The 23,011-nt window shown below is 45.6% G+C and overlaps 2 protein-coding genes across 2 annotated transcripts; both read left to right on the top strand.

Annotated features, from left to right (window-relative positions):
- Window positions 1-939: 939 nt before the first annotated feature.
- PINK1 (PTEN induced kinase 1) lies at window positions 940-14,247 on the top strand. The gene is made up of 8 exons (XM_035117441.3): window positions 940-1,537; window positions 2,325-2,621; window positions 5,326-5,429; window positions 6,787-6,969; window positions 8,174-8,337; window positions 10,559-10,686; window positions 11,395-11,631; window positions 12,560-14,247. Exons 1-8 carry the CDS (start codon window positions 1,187-1,189, stop codon window positions 12,818-12,820), a joined length of 1,725 nt encoding a protein of 574 aa, XP_034973332.2. The 5' UTR covers window positions 940-1,186; the 3' UTR covers window positions 12,821-14,247.
- A 1,025-nt stretch (window positions 14,248-15,272) lies between these two features.
- Window positions 15,273-21,669, top strand: AGMAT (agmatinase (putative)). Its single transcript, XM_035117442.3, has 7 exons — window positions 15,273-15,796; window positions 17,190-17,392; window positions 17,794-17,842; window positions 18,136-18,331; window positions 19,833-20,012; window positions 20,765-20,849; window positions 21,168-21,669. Exons 1-7 carry the CDS (start codon window positions 15,393-15,395, stop codon window positions 21,239-21,241), a joined length of 1,191 nt encoding a protein of 396 aa, XP_034973333.2. The 5' UTR covers window positions 15,273-15,392; the 3' UTR covers window positions 21,242-21,669.
- Window positions 21,670-23,011: the final 1,342 nt, after the last annotated feature.

Genomic DNA, 23,011 nt, shown 5'->3' with positions numbered 1-23,011 from the left:
TAAAAACAGCATTCTTGGCAATACATTCATTTTAACAGTTGCTATTCTGCCCATTAAGGACAGTTTCAACCTTGACCATATCTCCAAATCTCTTTTAATTTCATTCCATAGCTTCTCATAATTTTTCACACATTTCACCTTTTTCACACATTTCAGGGGTTATATAATCTTCATTTACCTTTAGGCGCCAGGCAAAAAAGTTCCTTTTAACCAGGCACTTTGATTGACATCCCTTGATTGACATCCCTTGAAAATGTGGTGGGGTTTTTTGGGTGTGTGTGTGTGTTGGGGTTATTGTTTTTATTTTGATTATATATTTTGTGGTTTTATATTTTGATTTTGTTCTGTGAACCACTCTGAGACCTCCAGGTATAGGGTGGGTTGTATGTATATTATTATTATTATTATTATAAATAAATAAATATAGTTAAATAGTAATAATATATACTATAAAAACTTATTTATTTTTATTTATCTAAATTATTATTATTAAGTATATTATAAATGTTTATTAATTATATTATTATTAATTTACATAAATAAAAATGGTTAAATAGTAATAATAAATAATATAATATTTTTTCTTTGCACCGAATTTCTTCTTTTTTTAAAAAAAAATACTTTATTTAATATTAAACATATTAACTATAAAATCAACATAACTCAACATAAATCAATACAAATCAATACGAATCAATATAACACAAATGCAAATCAAAATTATACAAATTATACAAAAAACCAAACTTATAAGTTTATAAGTTTAAATATAATAATTGGTTAATTACTTATTTTATTTATTTATTTAAATTATTATCATCATTTTATTAATAATTATTATTATTTATTAATATTATTAGATAAGAACAAACCACATAATAGCAGGAAGATTAAAGCCGCACGTTTTGATTTCAAAATAATAACAGCAATAGGAAAGATACTCGAAATATACCGATGTGGAACGCAGGCAGCACTCTGTACATGCCCGAGGGCAGCCTTGCCCCCTTTCCCTTCCACCACGGCCTAAGATTAAACAGGCCCTCCCGGTCGCGCCGCAGCCCCGCCTCTGCGGCGTCACAGTCCCGGCAGCAGCAGCAGCAACAACAACCACCGCGAGGACGAGGCGAAGGGCAGCGGCGGCAGCAGGAGCAGCCCCGGGCCGGGCGTCTTGGGCAGCGGGGCGAAGATGGCGCTTCGGCAGGCGCTGGGAAGGGGCGCGCGGCTTGGCCGGGGCCTGCTGTGGCGCTGGCTCGGGGGAGCGCCTCCCCCTCCTGCTCCGCCGAAGCCGGCCGCCCTTCTCGCCCGCCGCCCGCAGCAGCCGCCGCCGGCCCGCCCGGGCTTCCTGCGCGAGGCCGCGGCCCGGCTGGGCCTGACCGGCGGGCCTCCATCGCCGGGTCTGCTGTTGTTCCGGCAAATGGCGCCGCGGGTCCCCCTCGGGCCCCGCCGCCTCGGGCTGGCGTTCGGCCTCGGGCTGGCGCTTCTGGAGCCGGCGCTGGCCGAGCAGAGGCAGGCGAGCGAGGCCTGTAAGGGCATCCAGGTAAGCGGGCTAGACCTCGTTACCATGGCAACGGGGGCGGCGGCCTTCAGCATAGATTTGGGACGTTTCTATTTGTTACTATATTCCCATACCAACCCCGTCCCACACTTCCTTCCATAGAGTTTAAGGTGATTGGTTGGTTGGAAATCGCTTTGGGCAAGATAAAGCGACTAACAAATTTAGTAAACAACAACAACAATAACACAGTAGATTGCATTTATACGCCCCTCTTTTTCTCCAAGGAGCTGAAGGTGCCATACATGGTCCTTCGCGTCTCTTCTTTTAATCCCAAGAACCACCTTGGGGGTGGGGTAGGTTAGGTTGAGAGGCAGTCTCCTCCATTGGAGTTTGCGGCTTGAAAAGGAATTTGAATCCATGCCTCCCAGATCCTCAGTCGGACACTAATCTCAGAGGGTTTTTTTTGGGGGGGGTCCACAATTTATAGTGCTTCTCTGTCGCTTTCTCCACACTGTGCATAATTTTATAAACTTCTATCATATGTCTCCTCTTACTCGCCTTTTCTCCAAGTCAAAAAGTCCCCAAAGCTGCAATATTTCCTCATAGGGGAGAGACTCCATCCTTTTGGTTGCCCTTTTCTGAACCACTTCCAACTCTTACCTTTCTTAAGGTGAGGCAACTAGAACTGTACACAGTATTCCAAATGCAGCTGCATTGTCTCACCTTTCCTTCTGCGGGAGCTGCTTGGAGCTGGCTGAAAAGCACCGTTATTATAAGCATAATATTACGATTTGTATTTTCTCTTTTGTTGTTGTTTTCCCCCATCCAGACAATATTTATCCACAGGAACAAACCTCAGAAAGAGCCCCTGGGCTTATTCCGCCAGCAAGGCTTCAAACTGGAAGAATATTCCATTGGACGATCTATTGGCAAAGGCTGCAGCGCAGCTGTGTATGAAGCAACAACCCCTTTTGCCATGGCTCACAAAGCAAGCTCGGAGCCAAAAGCTGATGATTTTGATCATTGTGATGGTTCAGATGCCCAGACTGGAGGGGGAAAGATCTGCGAAGTTGGTTGTTGGAGAACTGGCTTCCCGCTGGCAATCAAGATGATGTGGAACATTTCGGTGAGGATCCTGTGTTTGGTTTGCTCCTCAGGTGTTGAAGGAAAGTGCATTGAAACCTCGAATTGTTCCTGCGCAGTCCAGTGGAGCAGTAATTGACGTTAATCTAAAACATGTCCTGCAAGAGCCAAATGTCAACCCAACATTCAGCAGTTGCTACTGTGGTGTCAATTATTTCTTCTGAAAGGTGTGATAGGTTTCTGGGGAGAAGAAAAGCATAATGAACAGCTTGTTTGGGAACAAAGCAACAGTTCTGCCTGAGTAATGCAGCTCTTACTGTGATCACAAGCAGCAGCATCAGAAAATGCAGTGTGCGGTAGTGGTGGAAATGGAGTGCTTTCTTCGTTTTCCTGCAGTGTTGGCTTTTAAAGAAATCTTTTAAAACCTTTGAGGAACATCATGCCAAACCACAGTGGCCAATCCTTACTCTGCCTGTGCACTCCTTCTTCCATCCCTTCACCATACTTGTTCAGATTCCCTCCCTTCATTCCGTATTCTTGGCAAAACATACTTTGCTGTGTTGCCCAAACCATGCAAACTAGACAACACAGCAAACCCCGGTTTGACGAGAACCGGGGGATTTTCTGTCTTAAAGCTTTCTACATCAGGGTTCAGTAAATATGACTGTTAGAAGACGTCTGAAGGCAGCCCTGTACAGGGAAGTTTTTAATGTTTGAGGTTTTATCGTGGTGTTAATATTTTGTTGGGAACTGCCCAGAGTGGCTGGGGAAACCCAGTCAGATGGGCAGGGTATAAATAGTAAAATTAAATTAAAATACGTGAGCAAGGGCAGTGGGCATAAGCATTCTAGTTCCAGTCCACCTGATGTCATTTCAGTCGTCGTTCTTCAGTTCCAGAATGACTGAAAGGCTCTTTCCTGTGTCCTCCCTTGTAGTAAATAAGTAGGTATTCCCCATGCACAAGGGATTGTGTGTTTGTGTGAACCTGAGGCTCATTCATGTTGTACCAGAAACCACAGTTTGGCATTACTCCTGGACCAACCCACTGAATGGGGATGGGTCGGCAGATTAAAAGAAAATAAAAACAAATTAGAAACGCAGTATCAGAGATGATGCAGAAACTAACTTCGGTAAAACTCAACAGCTAGGGCACAAGTAGATTGGCACCTGGGTTATCATTTCTTTTCCCTGCCCACAATGTAGTTTAAAAAGTAACCATGTTTGAGAGAAATTCTTGCAGGTGATGGGAACTGGAAATACAGGTGTACTGAATTAAAATCGGCACAATTGTGTGCTGTTCACATCTTATACCACTAATGTGTTCCTGATGAGTTTGGAACTTGTGTGAGTTCTGGGCCTCATTAAAAGCCCTCCTACAATTAATTTGAAAATAAGCCTCCTAACAGCTCCCTTTCCAGCCATTATTTTCTATCCTCTCTTCATTATTGTTATTACTGGGTTTCCTCATAGGGCTGTGTTGAGGAGAGCAGAGATAATACATGTGAATCAAAGCCAAAGATAAATACCATTGTTGCCATTATTGGAACCCCCTTCCTTTTAAAAAGCTGTTTTATGCTTCAAAATATTTACCATATCTTGCTAAGGGATTTTTTTTTTTTTAAAGAAAGGAGGGTGTTTGGGACCTTGCGTATTTTGTAGTCCTATCTCCAGATTTCCCCTTGTCCCTTCTTTTTATGATACACTGCATCAAAATGGGGATGGGTGGGGCAGAAATTGAATTCAGCATTTTTTTATTTAAAAGCCAAATATGCAAACAAATATTTATATCTGTATAAACACATATGAGTGTCAGAATCTTGAGAACAGAGGGAATAGTGAAAATTCATATATTAGTAAAGCAGGAGTCTGGACAGCAGAAGAAATTTACAAAGTCAGAGCTGGAGCACTGAATGGAAAATTAATATTTTATATTGTAAAATAAGGTAAGATTGGACTGATGATAACTTTCTAAATAAAACCAGCATAAACACATCGCTCCCCTAAAACCAATAAATTATTATATATTACTATATTTATATTCTGCTTTTTCTGTGACAGGAACACAAGCTAAGTTACAGATAAAATAGAAACAGCTAAAACATAGAAGAAATCCTGTTATTAAAAAAATATTAATAGAATTAAAACTAGATAAATATATTTAAACATACAGATAATTACCATAATAACATCACAGCACCAGCACTTTCCTTAGAAACAGTCAGTTCCCAAAAGCCTGCTGGTGGAAGGACAACAAGGAAGGAGCCAGTCAAACTTCCTTAGGAAGGGAGTTCCAAAGACTGGAGCAGCCACTGAGAAGGCCTTCTTCCATGTCCCTACCAAGCATGCCTGTGAGGGTGGTGGGACTGACAGACATCCTCCTTTGAAGATCTCAGAGCCCGGTCAGGTTCATATGAGGGAATACAGTATTTCAGAGAGGGGTGCGGGGTGGGGAGAGACTTGTAAAGGTTACTTAGGCTGCAGTGCAGTATATACTTCAATGGGTAGACATGCATATTTCTGGCAAAACAGATTCCAGCCAGTGGCTCAGTAACCAGCAGAGTGATTCTATGCATATCTACTCAGACGCAAGTCTCAGAATTCCGTGAGACTCACTCTCGGGCAAGTTGGTATAAGGTTGCAGTCTTAGCCACTACAATGAGTCTCAGCTTTCTGTTTTAAGGCAGTATTTAGATGAGGCAGCCTTCATTTGAACACAAGGAAAAGGAATCATGTTTGGGCTCTTGCAGGCTGGTTCTTCAAGCGAAGGTATCCTCAATTCCATGTCACAGGAGCTTGTTCCAGCCAGCGGCTCGGCCTTATCTGGAGAATTTGGTGCAATCACTCCTCCCAGGTATAATTTGTTAATATCCCTACATTTGATGATGTAGGAGAGGGAGCTGGGGCTGATGGGAGTTGTAATCCTACACATCTCAAGGGCACCAGTTTGGGGAAGGCTGTTTTAAGTACATGCAACTTAATTAAGATTGTAAGCTGCTCAGGGTGCAGACCTATTCTTTTAACATGCACAGCAATAATGAACAGCAATAACAGTTCTACTATCCCTATCCTTGACTCATTGTGCCCTTCTGTTGCTTTCCTCATTGTCGGTTTTATTTTGTAAGCTCCTAGCGGCCAGGGACCTGTCTAGGTTGCCTTGGAAAATTTGAAAGGCAGCACAAATTGTTATGGTACCTTAGAAATAGCAACAACAAAGTTGTGTGACACCTTAAAACTAACAAATGTATTATGGCACAAGCTTTTGTGAACTAGAGTCTACTTGTTATTCTTAGTTGCAGGTATATGAATACGTGGTTGGGGATGGAATTGTAAGTTCAGAGGGAATTGAGGTGCAAAAAAAAGCAGACAGTGACAATTCATTTAGATCTCAGAATGCATGCAAAATAAGCACAGCTTTAGTCTTGGAGTCTGAATTGAGACAATAGTTTCCTGTCACAGTATAGTTGATAATTAACTCAACATTACCAAGTTGATTTCTTTATCACCTCTCACTGATATTGTAAAGCTGTCACTGTGCTTATTTTGAATAATTCTAGCTCTGAGTTGGCACCCTCTTGCTTCCAGCATTTCTTTTTCCTCTGAGCTTATTGCTTACAATTCCCTCTGTGTTCCTGCAACTGTTAATGGATCTAAAAAAGCAGATTCAAGTCCACAAAAGCTTATATGCCATAATTTTAGTGTTTAAGATGCCACAGACTCTTAATCTTCATTGCAGCAAAAACAATAACATGACTATCCTTGTGGAAATAATAGCAGTTGTTATGCAACAGTTAAAACATATTGTTTGTAGTTATAAATGGCACCTTTTTGCTGCCCAGGAGCAAAGTTCCAAACCTCTGGTCAGGCAGCCCATGGGGTTGTTTTTCCAGTATATGGTTGAAACTAGTCAAAGCCACAAGGATGTCAAACCAAGATCAAGGCACAGCCCCCAATAGCTCAGCCATGCTTTGGCTATTATAGGACAATTGCTACATTTTTATAGAGAATGGAGCAATCTGACAAAAAAATATACCTGGCCATGGAAGAGCTGGGCTGAATGCAGCCTCTACCCTGGCCCAGAAAACATAATGGCCTACTTTGCTGGGTTGTGAGAAAACACACCACAAAGAGACTGCAAATTCATTTTGTTAATTAAATCTGCAATAGCAATGATAAGTTGTTGTAAGTGGTAACAAACTGTCTTGAAATAGGCAACTTGTCTTCGGGAAGAAGAGGCTGAAACCTCATCCAAATATAGTCCAGGTGCTTCGAGCATTCACATCACATGTCCCACTGCTTCCCGGTGCAACGGTGGACTATCCAGATGTTCTGCCCTCCACACTGAATCCCTCTGGAATAGGGCACAGCCGCACACTCTTCCTAGTGATGAAAAAGTAAGTTGGGAGAAAGCAAGGTGGTCCATGGATTGTATGGCTGCAAAGTGCACCTGGCTTCTAACCTTCATGGTTTGTGACAAAAGTTGATCTTCTGCTCCCAACAACAGTGATTGAGTGGCAAATGTGGTTTCTGAGCTCTCATCATCCCTGAGCATTGACCATGCTAGCTGGGGCAAGTGTGAGTTGGAGTCCAACAACATCTGTTGGGCCACAGGATGGGGAAGGCTGGTATAGTTAAAAGATTAGTTAAGATGCAAGACTGGAAGATGAAAGGTAAGGAAGAGAATCCGCTTTCACTATCACCCCAATACACTGGAGCTTTCTACAGTTAATGCCTTCATCATTTTTAACCCACAAGAACTAGAAACTTGATTTAAAAAAAAAATGAGGAAAGCTAGAATTAGCTCCGCATCATGTCCAGGTCCATCAAGGATGAGGCTATGGTGCGGTTTGGAGGAAGCTGGCCAGACAGTGAGCTGAAGCTGAAGCTGGGAGATGGGTCAAGAAGCAGAAAGCAAGGATAGCCAGAAACAGGTCCTAGGAAAGAGACAGTGTGGTGGTGCAGGGTGCTAAGTGCTCCAAGCCATAATTTTCAGGAGTCATTTCAACAGTTTCTCTCCCTCCCTCCCTCCCTCCCTCCCTCTGTGTGTGTGTGTGAGAGAGAGAGAGAGAGAGAGAGAGAGAGAGAGAGAGAATATTTGGGAAGAAAACAGCCCACACCTTTTAGCTAGTGAAAGTTGACTTAATTTTCTGGTGATGTGGTGCATTTATTTCAAATACTCCATAGCAAAGGCACCTTCCCGTGCTTTTTCAAGCTTTCTGCTGCTGTTGATGAGCACCATCATGCCAGGGCCATCTCCCATTCCATGGTGACATTGTGAGTGAAAGTAGGCCCAGGAATTACTCAGGTCCTGCTTGCAGGCTTCCCATGGATGCCTGGACTAGATGGGTCTTTGGCCTGATCCAACAGGGCTCCTCATGTTGCCCTATACCACCAAAGCAAGCAAGCAAGGAGTTGGATGGGAGATGTCTGTGCTATCTAGGACTTCAAGAAACAAGCTCATTCCCACATGAAAATGATATTTACTTCACTGCACCGCCAAGGATGAAGAGAAAGCAATGTTCCCATTTTCAGCCAGATTTAGGTGTTGCTTCTGGGACCCCACTAATGAGCTGCCACTTCCTTGCTTGCTCCATCCAGCTACCCATGCACGCTGCGCCAGTATCTCTGCGAGAGGAGCCCAGCTGCCCACCAGGGCACCATGATGATCCTGCAGCTACTGGAAGGGGTGGACCATCTTGTTCGACACGGAGTGGCTCACAGGGATTTGAAGTCTGACAACATCCTTGTTGAGTTTGATGCCGGTACGTAGTGCAGCTGCAAAACCTGTGTGTGTATCTGGTCAGGGAGAAGTGATGAGCAGGATCATTGTGCTTGGAATGGAGAAAACAGACAGAGATTTTCAAAATGCTAGAGCAGTGGTAGTAAAGCCTGGCATCAAGCTGCTCAACATCACATATCACTAACAAAAAGCGCTTCGGATGGGGGAAACCCAGCTTCGAATCGCTGCTGGGGCACACATCTAGGCTACCTCACAGGGTTGGGGTGATGATTAAATCATGCAGAGAACTTGGTTGGAATGTCAGTATATAAATGTCATAAGCAATAATAGCAGGTGCCCTCTTAGAAGGGACACTCCCCATTATATGTCACACAGGATGTTCCAACTAGTCTCCGTGCTGCTGTGTTGCCCGGCTTAGAAGATGTATCTTTCTTGCACTTAGGTTATAGGCAACCCAGGAAGCTGCCTTTGGCTGAGTCAGACCATGTTTTGGGTCCATTGGGTCGAGCCAGTATTGACTGGCAGTGGCTCTGTCGGGTCTCAGGCCAAGAGAGGTCTGTAAATGGAGATGCCAAAGATTGAACTACAGACCTTTGACATGCGAAGCAAGTGCTTTGCCAGTCAGCGATGGCTGCTCCAAATGAGCCTAGGAAGCTGACTTAGAACGAGTCTTTCCCTTGCTCCATCTAGCTCTATAATGGCTGCATTGGCTGCCAGCAGCTCTTCAGCATTTCCGACTGGGGTCTCTCCCCAGAGATGCTGGGGATTGAACCTAGGACTTTCATGTATGTTTGCAAAGCAGATGCTCTACAACTGAGCTAATACTTCAGTAAAAAATGGGGGAAATGGAGTGGGGGAGAGCCCATTCTCTGTCCACTGAGGATCTTAAGCTGCCTCAGGCAGAAATGCACTAGGCTAGAGGAACGGATTCTTGCAGTCTCAAAACTAAATGTAGGCAAAGTGGTAACAGGAACACCCAAAATGGCCTGACCAGATTGGCTGCCCTCCAGCCCCGCAGTTGCAAATTGGTCGATGGGTTTTCTCCCAACTCCCTGATTTTGGACATCTGTGGTTCGCCTGGCTGCACAGCAGCAATTTCTGAAGTCCCAAAGTACAAATAGGCTAATAACTCAGTGCCATTAAGCAGTAGGTAATCCCAGGGCAAATTCACGCTCTGCTAGAGCCCAGAGCGCTTTTGGCCCACTGTCAGTTTCTGGCGTTGGATATGTTAATTACTCTCAGCCTGACTGAGACTCAAGTGGGCAGGAGACAAGTAAGGCCAAGCGGAGCAGAGTAATTAACGTCCGCAGTGGAAGCACATGCTCTGTTCCCTCTGAAAAACACTTTGTAGCACGACGATGAGGCAGAAACTGCAGGGGAAAGATTTGGTCTTGAACGAAGGACGCAGCTAAAGGTGGCACCAGAAATCCGTGCTTGTGCATCTCCTGAAGTTTTAAAAATGGTTGATGCAGAGAGTGTGCTTACTTGGTGAAGGGTGGTGGTGAATTAGATTGGGAGCATAGCACTGTTTGGTGGGGGTAAACTCTCCGCACCTCAACCTTTTCCATTATTTTCAGTTTCTGAAAATACATATTGTCAGAGGCGCTGATGCGGCTACTCTAGAGTAACGACTCCTCGCAGCATAGTCCTTTTAGACTTTTATTAAGTGCTGATTATTTACAGTGCTCAGAGCGATCTATATACATGCTTTCGGTCAGGTGTCAGTACCTCCGAATGGAGTTTGGCGCGTTTTCTTCCAGCAAAGAAGCTTGGGGAGACCCAGCCTCTTCCCCCGACGTTTTTTGCGCAATTCCGGAGTCGGGGGGATTGGCCTTCCACCCGGGCTCCCCACTTCCTGTCCCACCTGGGTCAGAGAAATAATTCCAGATCCAGATCCTCCCCACCCCACATGGGCCACATTTGGCAGGCGGATTGATGGGGTTGCCCACCTGTCAATAATCTGATGTCACAATGATGTCAGGTGGCTCATATTTGCATAGCGTTGTGCCCAGAAACCCCAATCAGCTGCCAGCATTTGCAAAGCACTGTGTTTGTAGTGCTGCTGATCAAACAAGCCATGTCTTAACCTGCTTCACACGTGGTGTCATATATACCCCCTGAAGGGACCTTCCAGGGGGTGTTACAACCCTAGCGACTTGCTTCTGCTGTCCATTCTGAGTGCTAAGGTGGGCTGCTGTGTGTCTGTTCAGAATGTAACTCTGTTCCCTCGCCGTCATTTGCAGCTGGGTGTCCAGGGCTGGTCATCTCAGATTTTGGCTGCTGTTTGGCCGACAAAACAATTGGCTTGAAACTCCCTTTTACCAGCTGGTATGTGGATCGTGGGGGCAACGGCTGCCTCATGGCACCAGAGGTAATTCATTCTCTCTCTCTCTCTCTCTCTCTCTCTCTCCCTCCCCCCCCTCTCTCTCCCCCCCCCCCTTGGTATAATAGGGTTTACCTATTATAATGTAACTTTAATGTAATGTATTATGTAACTTTACCCATTATGTCTTAGTCGCTACCTTCCACACATTCCACACCTGCGGTTTATTTATTTTGGTTTTATTTTGCGTCTGTATTTGTTTGACAGTGATCTATAATTGTATATGGGCTACATATATAGCCACCCGATCCCATTTGATAACCCTATCCTTTAAAGAATCTTGTATAACCTTTCTTTTTTTAAAATTAATTTGTATTTTTTAAAAAGAACTCCAAATTAGATGTGACTTTGCACTACATGTGCACATTTTAAAAATGCAGTTAGCTTCTGGGTTAGGCCGATAATTAATGCGATCAAAGCGGGCATTGAGAAGCAATGTTATACCCTTCTGCCCCTGCTGTGCCAAAAGTGGCATTTTACCAAAAAGTATATGCCAGCTTCAAAGGAGGGATTTTCTTCAGGACTGTAGTCTGGGAGAGGAAACCTCTCCTCCATGCCTCTCCTGATCCCATTAATTATCAGCCACTCCTCCAAACAACAGCAAGCAATTTGCATTTAAAGAAACCTGCTTGGAGGCATTCAAAGTTTTGGCTGGCCTTGTCTGAAGGCTTGTTTTCTGTATCTGTTTCCTGACAGGTGGTCACTGCTACCCCTGGCCCGGGGGTTGTGATAGACTACAGCAAAGCAGATACATGGGCAGTTGGGGCAATGGCATATGAGATCCTTGGTGCCCATAACCCCTTCTACAGCAAAGGGGGAGCCGCTCTGGAAAGCAGGAGCTATCAAGATGAAGACCTGCCACCCTTGCCAGAAACTGTACCCCTGGAAGTGAGGAAGCTGGTTGGATTGCTGCTTCGGAGGGATCCGGCCAAGGTGAGAGTTGCTCTCTTCTTTTCACAATGGCTTCCATGCCTCCCCCCATCTTGCTTAGCAATGGCCATACAAGCCCAGAAGCCAGTAACCTGCAAAAGACCCTCTGACCAAGACAAGAGAGCAGGAGAGTACAGTCTAGACAAATGGCTGTCATTGGGCCAGGTGTGGCTGATACAATAATAGAGGATATGGCGCTCCCATGAATCTTTGTCAGGAAGAATGGGGGTAGCTGGCATGCTCTTAATAAGTAAATACATATACAGTATGCACCAATTTCATGAAAAAATATCAAAGTGGTGTATGACAATAAGGGGGGGGGGAATAAATAAATATATAACCCCCCCTCTCTCACACACACACCAGAATCACAGATCACCATCTAAGAGTAGAAAAGATGTAGAAAAGGCAGCATAAAGGGTTTTCAGCAAATGTCCAAAAGTTAACATTGAGAACACCCACTGAGTCTCTTGGAAGAACATTGTACAAGACTGGGCCCAGGACACCGAAGGCTTGATTTAGAATTGGTATCAAATGAGTGCAAAGCTGACTATACAAACCTTTCCCAGATCAGAAGATTGCACACTTTTAAATTTTATTTTAAACAACTGGAAACTTAGGAAGCTGCCTTAGGCCAGGTCAGACTGTTTGTTTAGTTAGCCCAGCATGGCCTGTGTTCACACATCCGGATAAGCCAGGATTTGCTGGTTTACCAGGGTTGATTGGGCGCAAACGGCATGCACTAGCACCTTGCCTGTGTTTGAGTGCTTTCTACAATTCTCCCCCTTCCCCAGAGAATGTACCTCATTCCAATGGGGAAGTTTGCAAACAGAAACCAGAGAAAGGCACACCAGAGGTGCTTGCCTGAATCAGGTTGGTAAGGCAAACTCTGCCGTGCCTTTGACTTTCCCAACCTCCTTTCCTATTTCAGAGGCTCTCTGCACGCGTTGCAGCCAACGTCCTCCACCTGAGTCTCTGGGGTGGTGATACTCTCAGCCTGGAGGACCTGAGACCCGCCAAGATGGTTGGCTGGCTTCTTCACCAATCACTCGCCACCTTACTGACAGACCGCTTTGGAGATGGGAGCAAAGTCGAAACAACACTGAAGAGGTGCTTTTTGGCAAACCTGGAGTATGAAGATCTCTTTGAGGCAGCTGCCTTGCTCCACTCTTGGAGGAGCATAGTGTTGTGATGGGCTCAGATCTGCTCACAGCCGTTGTTGCCGTTTCCTCTGATGTTCCACTAAAAGCATTTAAACTGGCTAAGCTACTGCTTCCTTGCAGGGAAAAAAATACTGTAGGTAAGAAGCACTTTTGAGGGATTGGAGTGTTCTCATTGCAAAGGTAGTCTGCTGAAAAACAAACAAACCCTAAACAAACCTGATGTGGTCATTGCATTTGGCCAGCAAAAAAAGAACAGCTGTATATTTTGTTAATGTAGAGCTGAAGGGAAGCACACACCCTGCCTAAGAGCCACTGGTGGCATAGATTTGGGGTTTGAGTATATATGTTGGTGTATATTATACTCTATTGTAAATCACCTTGAGATTGAAAGGTAGGATGTAATCTTCTAAATAATGGGCGGCTCACCTGTGCCCCCCCCCCCGAGGATGTTGGAGGCTGCAACATTTGGCCAGTGGTCAGGGGGTGTTGGGAGCTGCAGTCCAGCAACAGCTGGAGGCCCAGAGATGCTTAATCCTTGTTATAGATAAGTGGGGATGGGGAGTCTCTGTGAAGGACAAGAATGTTTTAGGGAAGCAAAGTGAAAGGAGGGCTTTGAATCAGGAGGAGAAAGCACCTTCCATTTGGACTGGAGTACTTCCATATTTTTTTTTGCTAATTTGGGTAGGAGCAGTGAAGGGTCATTTGCATTTAAGACATCCAAAAATTCTGAGTGTGATTCTTTTCTTTATATTAAAAAAGAGAAGCATCACACTACTTTGATGATCCGGCTGGCAACAAAAAATTCAGTCCTTGCTTTGCCATCCCAATCACTTGCCTATCAAGGATTCCACATGTTTGCCTGCATGGAATTCCTGATCATTCATAGCGACCAGGCCAAGCAGTTTAAAGGATGCTTTAGTGGCACAGGACTTCTATATATTTATATATCAATACTAGAAAGGAAGTTGATGGAATCCCAAACCACTCCATGCAGTTGATTTCTAGAAAGCAACTATCACAGTGATCTGCCAGATATACTTTCGGAGACTATTTTAAGACTTAAAAACTGGGGGGCTGGTTCACATGACATCTGCAACTATAAAACAATTCCCATGAATTGTGCAAACCCCAACTGGAGGGTGCAAGAGTCCCTGGATTATTCCCTCTTCATATGATGAACAAGAGGAGAGGTAAAAGGGCTGGGTTGGGGGAGAGAAGTGTCTACCTAAGCTTTGGCATCACAGTAGGCTAACTGAGCCACCTCTCATTTGGCAAAATGAATAAATGTTGATGTTCAACTGAATGACTTTGGGGTGTTAACAGTTAGCCTGTGTTGAGCATTCTTAATTACTTTAGTTGGACTTGGTAGCTGTTGAGGTGTTTGTTGCTAGTTGGGAGAGTGAATTAGGTTACCTTTTGGTGAAATAAAGTGTGTGTTTCTTAAACACTAAAAGAGTATTTGGACATTCTGTTTTTTGTTCTGCACCATTGTAGCACTAAAGGAGGGAAGATTCCAGGGAGTATGTGACAGGCATCCCCATTCTGAACAGCCGTCCTGAAAGAATGAGGGTCTCAAAAAGTTTGGATGGATTCTTTCAGATACTAATTGCACACCTGTGTACTTTCCACAACAAAGCTGCATAAGCATATATTTTAATCCTTTGTAGCAATACTCAGCCTTCCAAGAATCTCAGCTTTTGTTTTAAAACAAGTCAAGTCCTTAAGGCCATTTCTTACTTAGACACGCAGACATTCCTTTGTCTACTTGATTAAAAGGTGCAAGAGAGCCCTCTCTTCTCTCTCTCTCCTTCCCTACTGAAACCTGTTAAGGTTTTAAGGGTCAAAACCCAGAACAGTGCCTGGCAACAGAATGCTTAAAAGGGCAGGAGCAGGAGATTGGGGGTTCTGTGCCAATGTCTTCTGCCTCCCATCATTCCCATCACCTGCTGTCTGACCCTTTTGCATGTTGTCCACTGCCAGTTTGAAGAGTGAATCCCTCTTAACAAGGGACGTTTCAGCATCAAGTGAAGGTTAGAAAGCTGCAGGTAGGATGGGGACCAATGGGTGTGATTGCCCTATGTGGACCACTTTGTTTGCCTCCCTTAAAAATAGGTTTCTGATCTATGGCCAGACAGCTTCTTTCTAAAGAACAAGGAATTTATTTATTTTTTTGAGTGGGAGGGAATTGGCTAGAAAGAAATAAAAGATCAGTAGAAGCTGGCATAATGCCCCCACTTTAAGGAAAGGTGGTTGTGTTGCTGAACTTAAACAGCTCTTAAGCAACTAAGGCTTTCTGGTGGAAATAAGTCATCAACTCTAAAACACACATACTGGGCATGGTAAAAACCACCGTCTCTCCTCTCCACCCTGGAAAAAAACTTTTGAAATCCCAGCTGGAAATGAGACAGTGCCACCTAGTGAGAAAAAACGTCTCACTGGCTGCAGAGGCTTCTCAGGCTTCTGTGTCTCATTTGTGCCCTTTGAACCCATCAAGGGAGGAGGCAGAGAGGCAGGCCCACTGGCTGTGCATGTTATGGGGGGGAGTATCTCTCCTGGAAACCTTTAAAGCTACCAGCTGTATCCTGTCTTGGTGGGTTCAGCATGGAGATCTTCTGTTCCTTGGGGCGCAAAGCCCTATTGCAGGGGAAGGCGTGTCAAAACAGCCTCACCGTTGGCAAGCAGGTGTCCTGCAGAACATTCCCGACAGGCACATGTCGCTCTCAGCAGCTCAGCAGCAACAGCAGGGCTAACCCAGGCCGGCCTGGCTCCCTGCCCAGAACTCCCCGCGGTTCCTTCTTTGAAAGTTTCTACACCGAGAGTTTTCTCCCTCGTCGCCTTCTCTCCGATGCCCGCTCCAATGTGCCGCCCAGTGCGGAGTTCGTGGCCAGACCCGTGGGGATCTGCTCCATGTTCAAGCTGCCCATCCGGAATTCAGCAGAGGGTCTGGACGTGGCTTTTGTGGGGGTCCCTCTTGACACGGGGACCTCCAACCGTCCTGGGGCCAGGTGAGTGGGTTTGCTTTGGGAAGGGAAGGGATTGAATACTGTGTCACAAACTAGGGTGGAGGGCGGCCACACAGCAGTGCTGTTAGGGTAGGACTTTGGAGGGTAGTCACCCAGGGTTCCCCAAATCTGCAGAATGAGCAGGAGGGTCCCCCAAAGTAGCAGAACATTCACACATTTTGACACATGCGCATGACCATCGAAAGGGGCGAGGTTTCATAAGACCCATTAAAAACCAGAAATTACCTAACTGCGTCAACAATCAAAGTTCAAAAGTCCAGGCCTGACTAAGAGTCTTAGCACTGAAATGAAACAACCCTGGGCCTGTTTCTCCAAAATTCTCCTTGGAGTTTGAACAACCTGGCCTCCGTGCTTTGGAAACAAAAGTGATGTGATGCATTGGGAAATCTACTGTTATGTGTGGGTTTTTCTGAAAACATGAAGACGTTTGTACAGAGACTACACATACAGCAATGTGTGTGTGCACATGCAAAAGAAGGTGTTGGTATTGTGTTAGGTGGCTTGTGATGGGCCTCAAAAGTGAAATCGGGACTCATCTGTTAAAAGATGAGGTATTTTGAGCAGACCAAACCCCACCCTTCAATATCAAATTCTGATCCTCAACCCTATTTGAAACTTGAAATGGAATCAAATTGGCTTTCTTCTAATTTTCTTAGTGTTTTCCTAATGTAAAATCAAAATTACAACAAATCAACAACAAAACGAAGTTATAAAGCATAACATAGGAGCAGTACAGAGGTTGTATTTTCCAAATAAATACAGAGCAGATAATGTAGAAAAATAAAAGCAGCAAAACACATTGTGAAAGCCAAATTATCCAGTTTGGTGGGGGAAGAGAATTTTGTTTATATAGATTGGACACATAAATAAAATCTCACCAAACAGCACAGAAATGGTCCGGTTCTTCCTTATCCTTGGAAACGTGTAATTTGTGAGCTATTAGCTCTGCAGTTGCCAGAGTCAGTCCACATGCTTTTGTGCTACAATTAATCCTGTAGTGTCTTCCATTTCTGGGCCAAGTTAAGTTCTCACTGCAAGCAGGAAGAAGTTCCTTAGTTTGGAAAATCCTGTTTGACATCCTGCAAGTTCAAAGGGGCAAGTTGCATGAATTGGCTCTCAACGGCAAGGACCACCTCCTGAAGTGGAGCTGTTTCAGCTGCAAAGGCCTTTGGTAGACCTTCTGCCAGCCTCAGACCATGGGGAAGTCATATATTCAACATTTCTCTGCAGCTGTGACAAATGAGGAACATTTTACACAGAGAAACAATGGTTAGCTCAGTTGGTTAGCGTGTGGTGCTGAAAACGCCAAGGTTGCATGTTCGAACTCAGGGAGGCTGAGCACTACAAACACAGAGATTGCTTTTTTCCACCTCAGGTTTGGTCCTCGCCACATCCGGGCCGAATCTTCAATGGTGAGATTGTTCAATCCAAGCACTGGGGCAGATCCATACCATTCTCTTGTGGCAGCCGACATTGGAGATGTGAATGTCAACCTGTATAACCTGAAGGACAGCTGCCGACAAATCCGAGAGGCCTTTCAAAAGATAGTGGCATGGAGCTGCGTGCCCCTCACACTGGGTAAGGATGTTGCCAAGCAGCCTGGGGCTGCAATAGCGCTGATCGCAAAGAAGCGGCTAAATCGGGGGTGCTGTGGTGCCCCTTGGCAATCTTCTGGTCGGTAGTATTCCAGAAATCTAATCACCATGTGTTGATGTGGCAAGGAGTTCCAAAGATCCCAAAGCAAAAAAGAGGTCAGAACCCCCCCCCCCAAAAGTAGCACCTGCCGCCTGAGCCAGCTGTCTCATTCTGCCTAAAGAACTAGATCTTATCCTGGCGACACCAAGGACAGAGCTTCCCAAACACATGCAATCTTAATATATGTACTGGCTAGCCAGTGGTTAAAATAACATTAGAGGATGTATAGAGAGAAGAGGGAGGAGGCGCAATCTCACCATCAACCATATGATCTGTCCTTGCAGGTGGAGACCACACGATCACATACCCCATCTTGCAAGCCGTGGCAGAAAAGTGAGTCTAAATTGAGAAACTGCACCAACAGTGTCAGGCAGCTTCTGCCAACCCTGTGGGCAGAGGGTAGGGAGGGGCATAGGGTGTGCATGTACAAACTAGCCTCCTGTACAAAAAGCGTGATTTGCATCTGTTGCTCCGCCTGCCTTTGTCTCTGGCCCCGCCCATCACCAGCATGCAGCCCTTGGCAGATGGGCATGTGGCCCTCAGGGTAGAAAAAAGCTTTCCTGCCATCTCTGTAGTGGTCAAGTCATGCCATCTTGCTCCCTTAGCATCTCTCCTTCCTTCTGCAGGCACGGCCCTGTGGGGCTGGTACATGTAGACGCCCACACGGACACCGGAGACCAAGCGTTGGGGGAGAAGATCTACCATGGGACACCGTTCCGGCGCTGTGTGGACGAGGGGCTCCTGGACTGCAAACGGGTCGTTCAGATTGGAATCAGAGGCTCCTCCTACACTCAGGACCCTTACAAGTATTGCCGAGACCAGGTAAGATGGCAGGAGCGAGCCAGCAGTAGATCACAGCGAACAAGTTTTGAATTAGCTCTTCATTAGCAAAACAGGATCTGCAAAGGCCTAATGAGCACTGAAGCTCATCTCCAGTAGGTCTGGCCCCCATGAAGCAGTTGCCAAGACTAAAGGTCCCTGCCTCCCCCCAGCAGTCTATGTCTCCTCCTCTCCAGGGTTTTCCTCAAGCAATTGGAGACTGTGCCTGCATGCTCTCCTCTGCCCTTTTCATGCCTCTTCTGGTCCTGGGAGACCAGCAAGGAGGGGAGCTTGCTGTGGCCAGTAAGAGAGATGCCTGTGGCTCTTCACAAGCCTGACCCATCTCTGCTTCTTGGCGTCCCTCCTCTCCTGCTTCAGTTTCTGCCTCTGATTCTGGACTTCTCTCTGCCATAGACTCTTCCTGCTCACTGAGTCCTGTTATCTCTTCAACTTCCAACACCTCCTCTTCCCTGTCATCTTCCTCTTCTCCCTCTGACCACTCATTGTCGTCCCACAATCAGTCCCCAGGCTCTGAACCTTCTTCTCTTGGGGGTCCCCCAGCTGGTTCCTCCCACCATTCCTCTTCGTCCAACCAATCCATCACATCAGACCATGTCAAACTTCTAATATTATGCCTGCCCAATACTATTCATATGTAGTGTCACTCATTCGTTATTATGCACCTAAAAATAAATCACAAATATACACTGCTTATTTATATCCCACCTTTCCTCCAAAGAGCTTCAGGTCCTCACAGTCTTTCAGCTCCCTCCTCACAACAACCTTGCAAGTTAGGTAAAGCTGAGAGAGAGAGAGACTGGCTCAAGGTCACCCAGTGAGCTTCATGACTGAGTAGTGGTTTGAACCTTTTGTCTCCCAGGTCTTAATCCAACACACTAACCCTTACCACACATTGGTTCACTGTATGAAATACAGTAAAAAAGAAAACCAGGCCTGCATACTCTGTGCATGCTGAAATATTTAAAAATATGCACCCAGGCTACCCATATTCTGTACCCAGGAAGCCAGATTCTGCAACTTGGATCAATTGTGGGAGAACATGCGCATTTTCTATCCTGTTTCCCTGCTATTACTAGTCACTAGACAATACAACACCATCTTCAGGCATGGAGAATCTCACTTGGATTCTTCCTTCCGGCTCTCTAAAGTTTACCAGGCATTGCTCACACACTTTTAAGCCTATCTCGATGAGGACTAGAAACTTGATCACTCTAGGGTTTTAAGGAAGCTGGTTTATTCTGTATCAGTTCTCTCCCTTTTCTGCATCTACACAGCCTTGTTTACAGTCTTGAAAGGACAAGAAAATCAGGGGAGGCACCTTCCTCTGTTTCTTTTCATAGGAGAACACTTGTCAGGTGTTGGCTGTGGGGCCAGAGAGAAGATCTATACCTGCACAGCTGCAAAACTAGATACCTTGTCGGTATGATGGCACTCTTTAGGCCTGGGATTCTCCATTTCAAAGCATTCGTCTGTGTTTTAACAGGGTTTCCGGGTGGTGCTAGCAGAAGACTGTTGGATGAAGTCACTAGTCCCTTTGATGGCAGAGGTGAGAAAGCAGATGGGAGACAAGCCCATTTATATCAGCTTTGACATCGATGGAATAGACCCTGCGTATGCCCCTGGCACTGGGACACCCGAGATTGCTGGCCTGACTCCTTCACAGGTAAAAGAAATGTTCAGAAATGCAAGCAGTGCAGGTCTAAGCAAGACGTTTGTTGCATTGCTTTGGTTGATAAGGGTCGAGCTGGGTCTGAAACAAAAGTGGGGACCCTGCGGCCCTCCAGATGTTGCTGGACTGACAATTCCCATCATCCCTGATCATTGGCTACGCTGCTTGGAGCTTAGTCCAGCGACACAGGAGGGCCTTAGTAACTGCAGACTTTGCTTTACCTTCTTTTGACTCAGAGGTCACCAGTTGCATCAGTCCGTTCAGTTGTGGGCATTTGTGCCTATTTTTCAATCTGGTTGGATCCCTGGTATGCAAAGACCTCCTTCTGTAAAAGGGGCGAGGAATCTTCTCCAGAAAAAGGGCCACATTCCCTCCTGGATAATCTTTTAGAGGCCATGTGCTGGTGGCAGACGGCACCAGAGTCAGAAAGGGATGAAGCAAACAACAAATATAAATCTTACCTTTGTAGGCAAGCAAGAGGCATTATCAAGATTCAGGGGCATGTCGCAGCCTGGTAAAAACATTCCTGGAGTGTGCAAAACAGGGGCAGAGGGGCAAAGCTTGGCTAGAGGGGGTGTAGCATAGACTGAAGAGACTCCCGAGGGCCGGAGAGATGAGCTTGAAGGGCCGCATTCAGCTCCTGGGCCAGACTACAAAATGCATTTTCCCTCCACTCATTTAAGTCATTTAATTCTAGAGCTTCTCCCTGTCCTTGACCCACTTGCCTTCTCTTGATTTTCAAACAGGCTCTGGAGATTATTCGTGGCTGCCAAGGTCTGAATATCGTTGGGGGTGACCTTGTTGAAGTGGCACCGATGTATGATGCTTCCGGTAAGTGGTGTATCTTGACATCTGATGCTTTAGCAACAACCTTAATGGGGGCTCTTGATTCCCCTCATATTGGCCGCAAGAGCAATGTCTGAACTCTGTGAAGTCTCTCTCACAGCACATCCAAGAAAGTAAGACACTACAAGCCCCATTTTATGGACTGGAGAACTGAGGCTTAAATGGGGGAAACACCACAGTGGCTCGCTTCTCTGGCTACCCTGAAGGGTAGTCAGTCAGCTGATTGCTCTCTCCATATCAGCCAAGGGTTGAGAGAGGGAACAAATTCCTCAATTTGGCTATCTGCTCCTTTTGCTTACACAGGTAACACAGCACTCCTGGGAGCAAATCTGCTCTTTGAAATGCTGTGCGCCCTCCCGCGAGTCAAGAGGACATAAACCGTTCCAGGGAAGCTTCCGATTCACGCTAAAGATGCCCGTAATGCACAAGGACCTCCCCACGGACCTGCACAGAATCAGGACTTGGCGTTTTGAACTTTGCTGGATCTGTGCAACTCTCTGCCAGTTACCAGCACCCTTTCCTGACATCTACAGCAATAACCAGGACAGCTGAAAATGTGCAGGGTTGACATAATGGGAGACTGCTCACCAGCAAACGCAAGTTCTGGGAATCTTTGGTTTTGTGGGGAAATTAAGTTGCTAATCCTCATTGCTGCTGAAAGAAAAACAAAAAAACTGAAGCACAGGACACAGCCACCCAATACCTAAGAGCACATGGCAATGTCAGCTAAGTCCCAGCCTTTAATTAAGAGCGTAGTAGTTTGCATAAAAGGCACGTGCAAATAAATGAATGTACAAATTATAAAGAGCGCTGGTTGAGAACATATCCCTGGGAGCCTCAGAGCCAAGATGGGATAGCCAATGGGGTGCCCTCTGTATGTTTTTACACTGCAGCTCCCAACATCCTTGATGGGAGATGGGAGTCCAACCACATCGCAAGGTCACCATGCTTCTCCTGCTCTGCTACATCAAAACAGAGGTCCATGTAATCCACATAGTCCTCTCTCCTTTGGCGGCCGTCCACACACCTTCAGAGTCCACGAGCAGGGCGTGAAGGCAACTGCCTCCTCTGTTCTTTGTCCCAAAGTTAACTGGTATTTGCAGGTATACTGCCTCTGAACTTGGAGGCTCTATTTAGACCTCTCCATCGTAATCTCCTGTTAAAGCCATCTGAGCGGCCACCACATCTTGTGTCTGTGAGTTCCACAAATTCAGTTCTACATTGCGTGAAGGGCAGGGGCACTGAGCTCAATCCAACAAAATGGAAATTTAACAGTGTGAGATTTGGCTCCGAATTGCACTGCACCGCCACCATCAATTTATCATTAAGAGTCACTTGAAAGCACCAAACCGTATTCTGAACACACATTAAAATAGTTTTATTTCAGTTGCAGATTCTGTAAGAGTCTTAAAGCAAAACCAAAATAAAATTAGGGCCTGTTCACAAATACAAAAAGAAAAAAGAAAAATACAATTTGCCCAATAAATTATTTATTCCCCACCCACCCAACCCAAGAGTATCAAAAGTGCAAAATGTTCAGCTTTCTTTTCAAACCAATCCCTCCACCTGGGCTGGATTATTCGTATCAGTTCCCGACAAACATTTCTACAGAACACAGAAGACATAATGGCTGCCACAGGGAGACTGGGGTGGGGGGAACCAAACACATTGAACGTCAAAGGAAAAGTCGACAACGCACAGGAGGATCGGACAATATGCTATCATTTCCCTGCTAAAGGCATTAAGCTCCAGGTTCTAGGAAGTTTGAATAAGAAAGGGCTTGTATGGTCGCGTCTGTGCATCGTGGAGAGTCCTAAACCATGGTTTACGGTGCACCAGCAAATCATACCCTTCCCACTTCTGCCTTGGAGGAACTGCGACCCTTGACTTAGCGTTACATCCAAGCCATGGATTGTGGCTTGCTTGGCTCCATCAAACCACAAGAAGTAGGGCAAGAACAGACCTCGGCTGCGAATTGTGATCTGCCTTCCCCTGCTACAAGTTGGGAGGGGCAAAATGGGCGCAGTTTTGCTCGTGTGCCGTCAAGACACGGTTTGTGGCTCACCCGTCACGTTTGAGGCAGTGGAAGCATTCTTCTCCTGAAAGCTCTGAGAGAAGGCTGTCAATTCTATAGCAATATCTGTTAA

This window comes from Zootoca vivipara, chromosome 6 (assembly GCF_965207765.1).
Source record: "Zootoca vivipara chromosome 6, rZooViv2.hap1.1, whole genome shotgun sequence".
Taxonomy (NCBI): domain Eukaryota; kingdom Metazoa; phylum Chordata; class Lepidosauria; order Squamata; family Lacertidae; genus Zootoca; species Zootoca vivipara.
The sequence above is the reverse complement of the archived record's forward strand: the minus strand, read 5'-3'. Positions and strand labels throughout refer to the sequence as shown.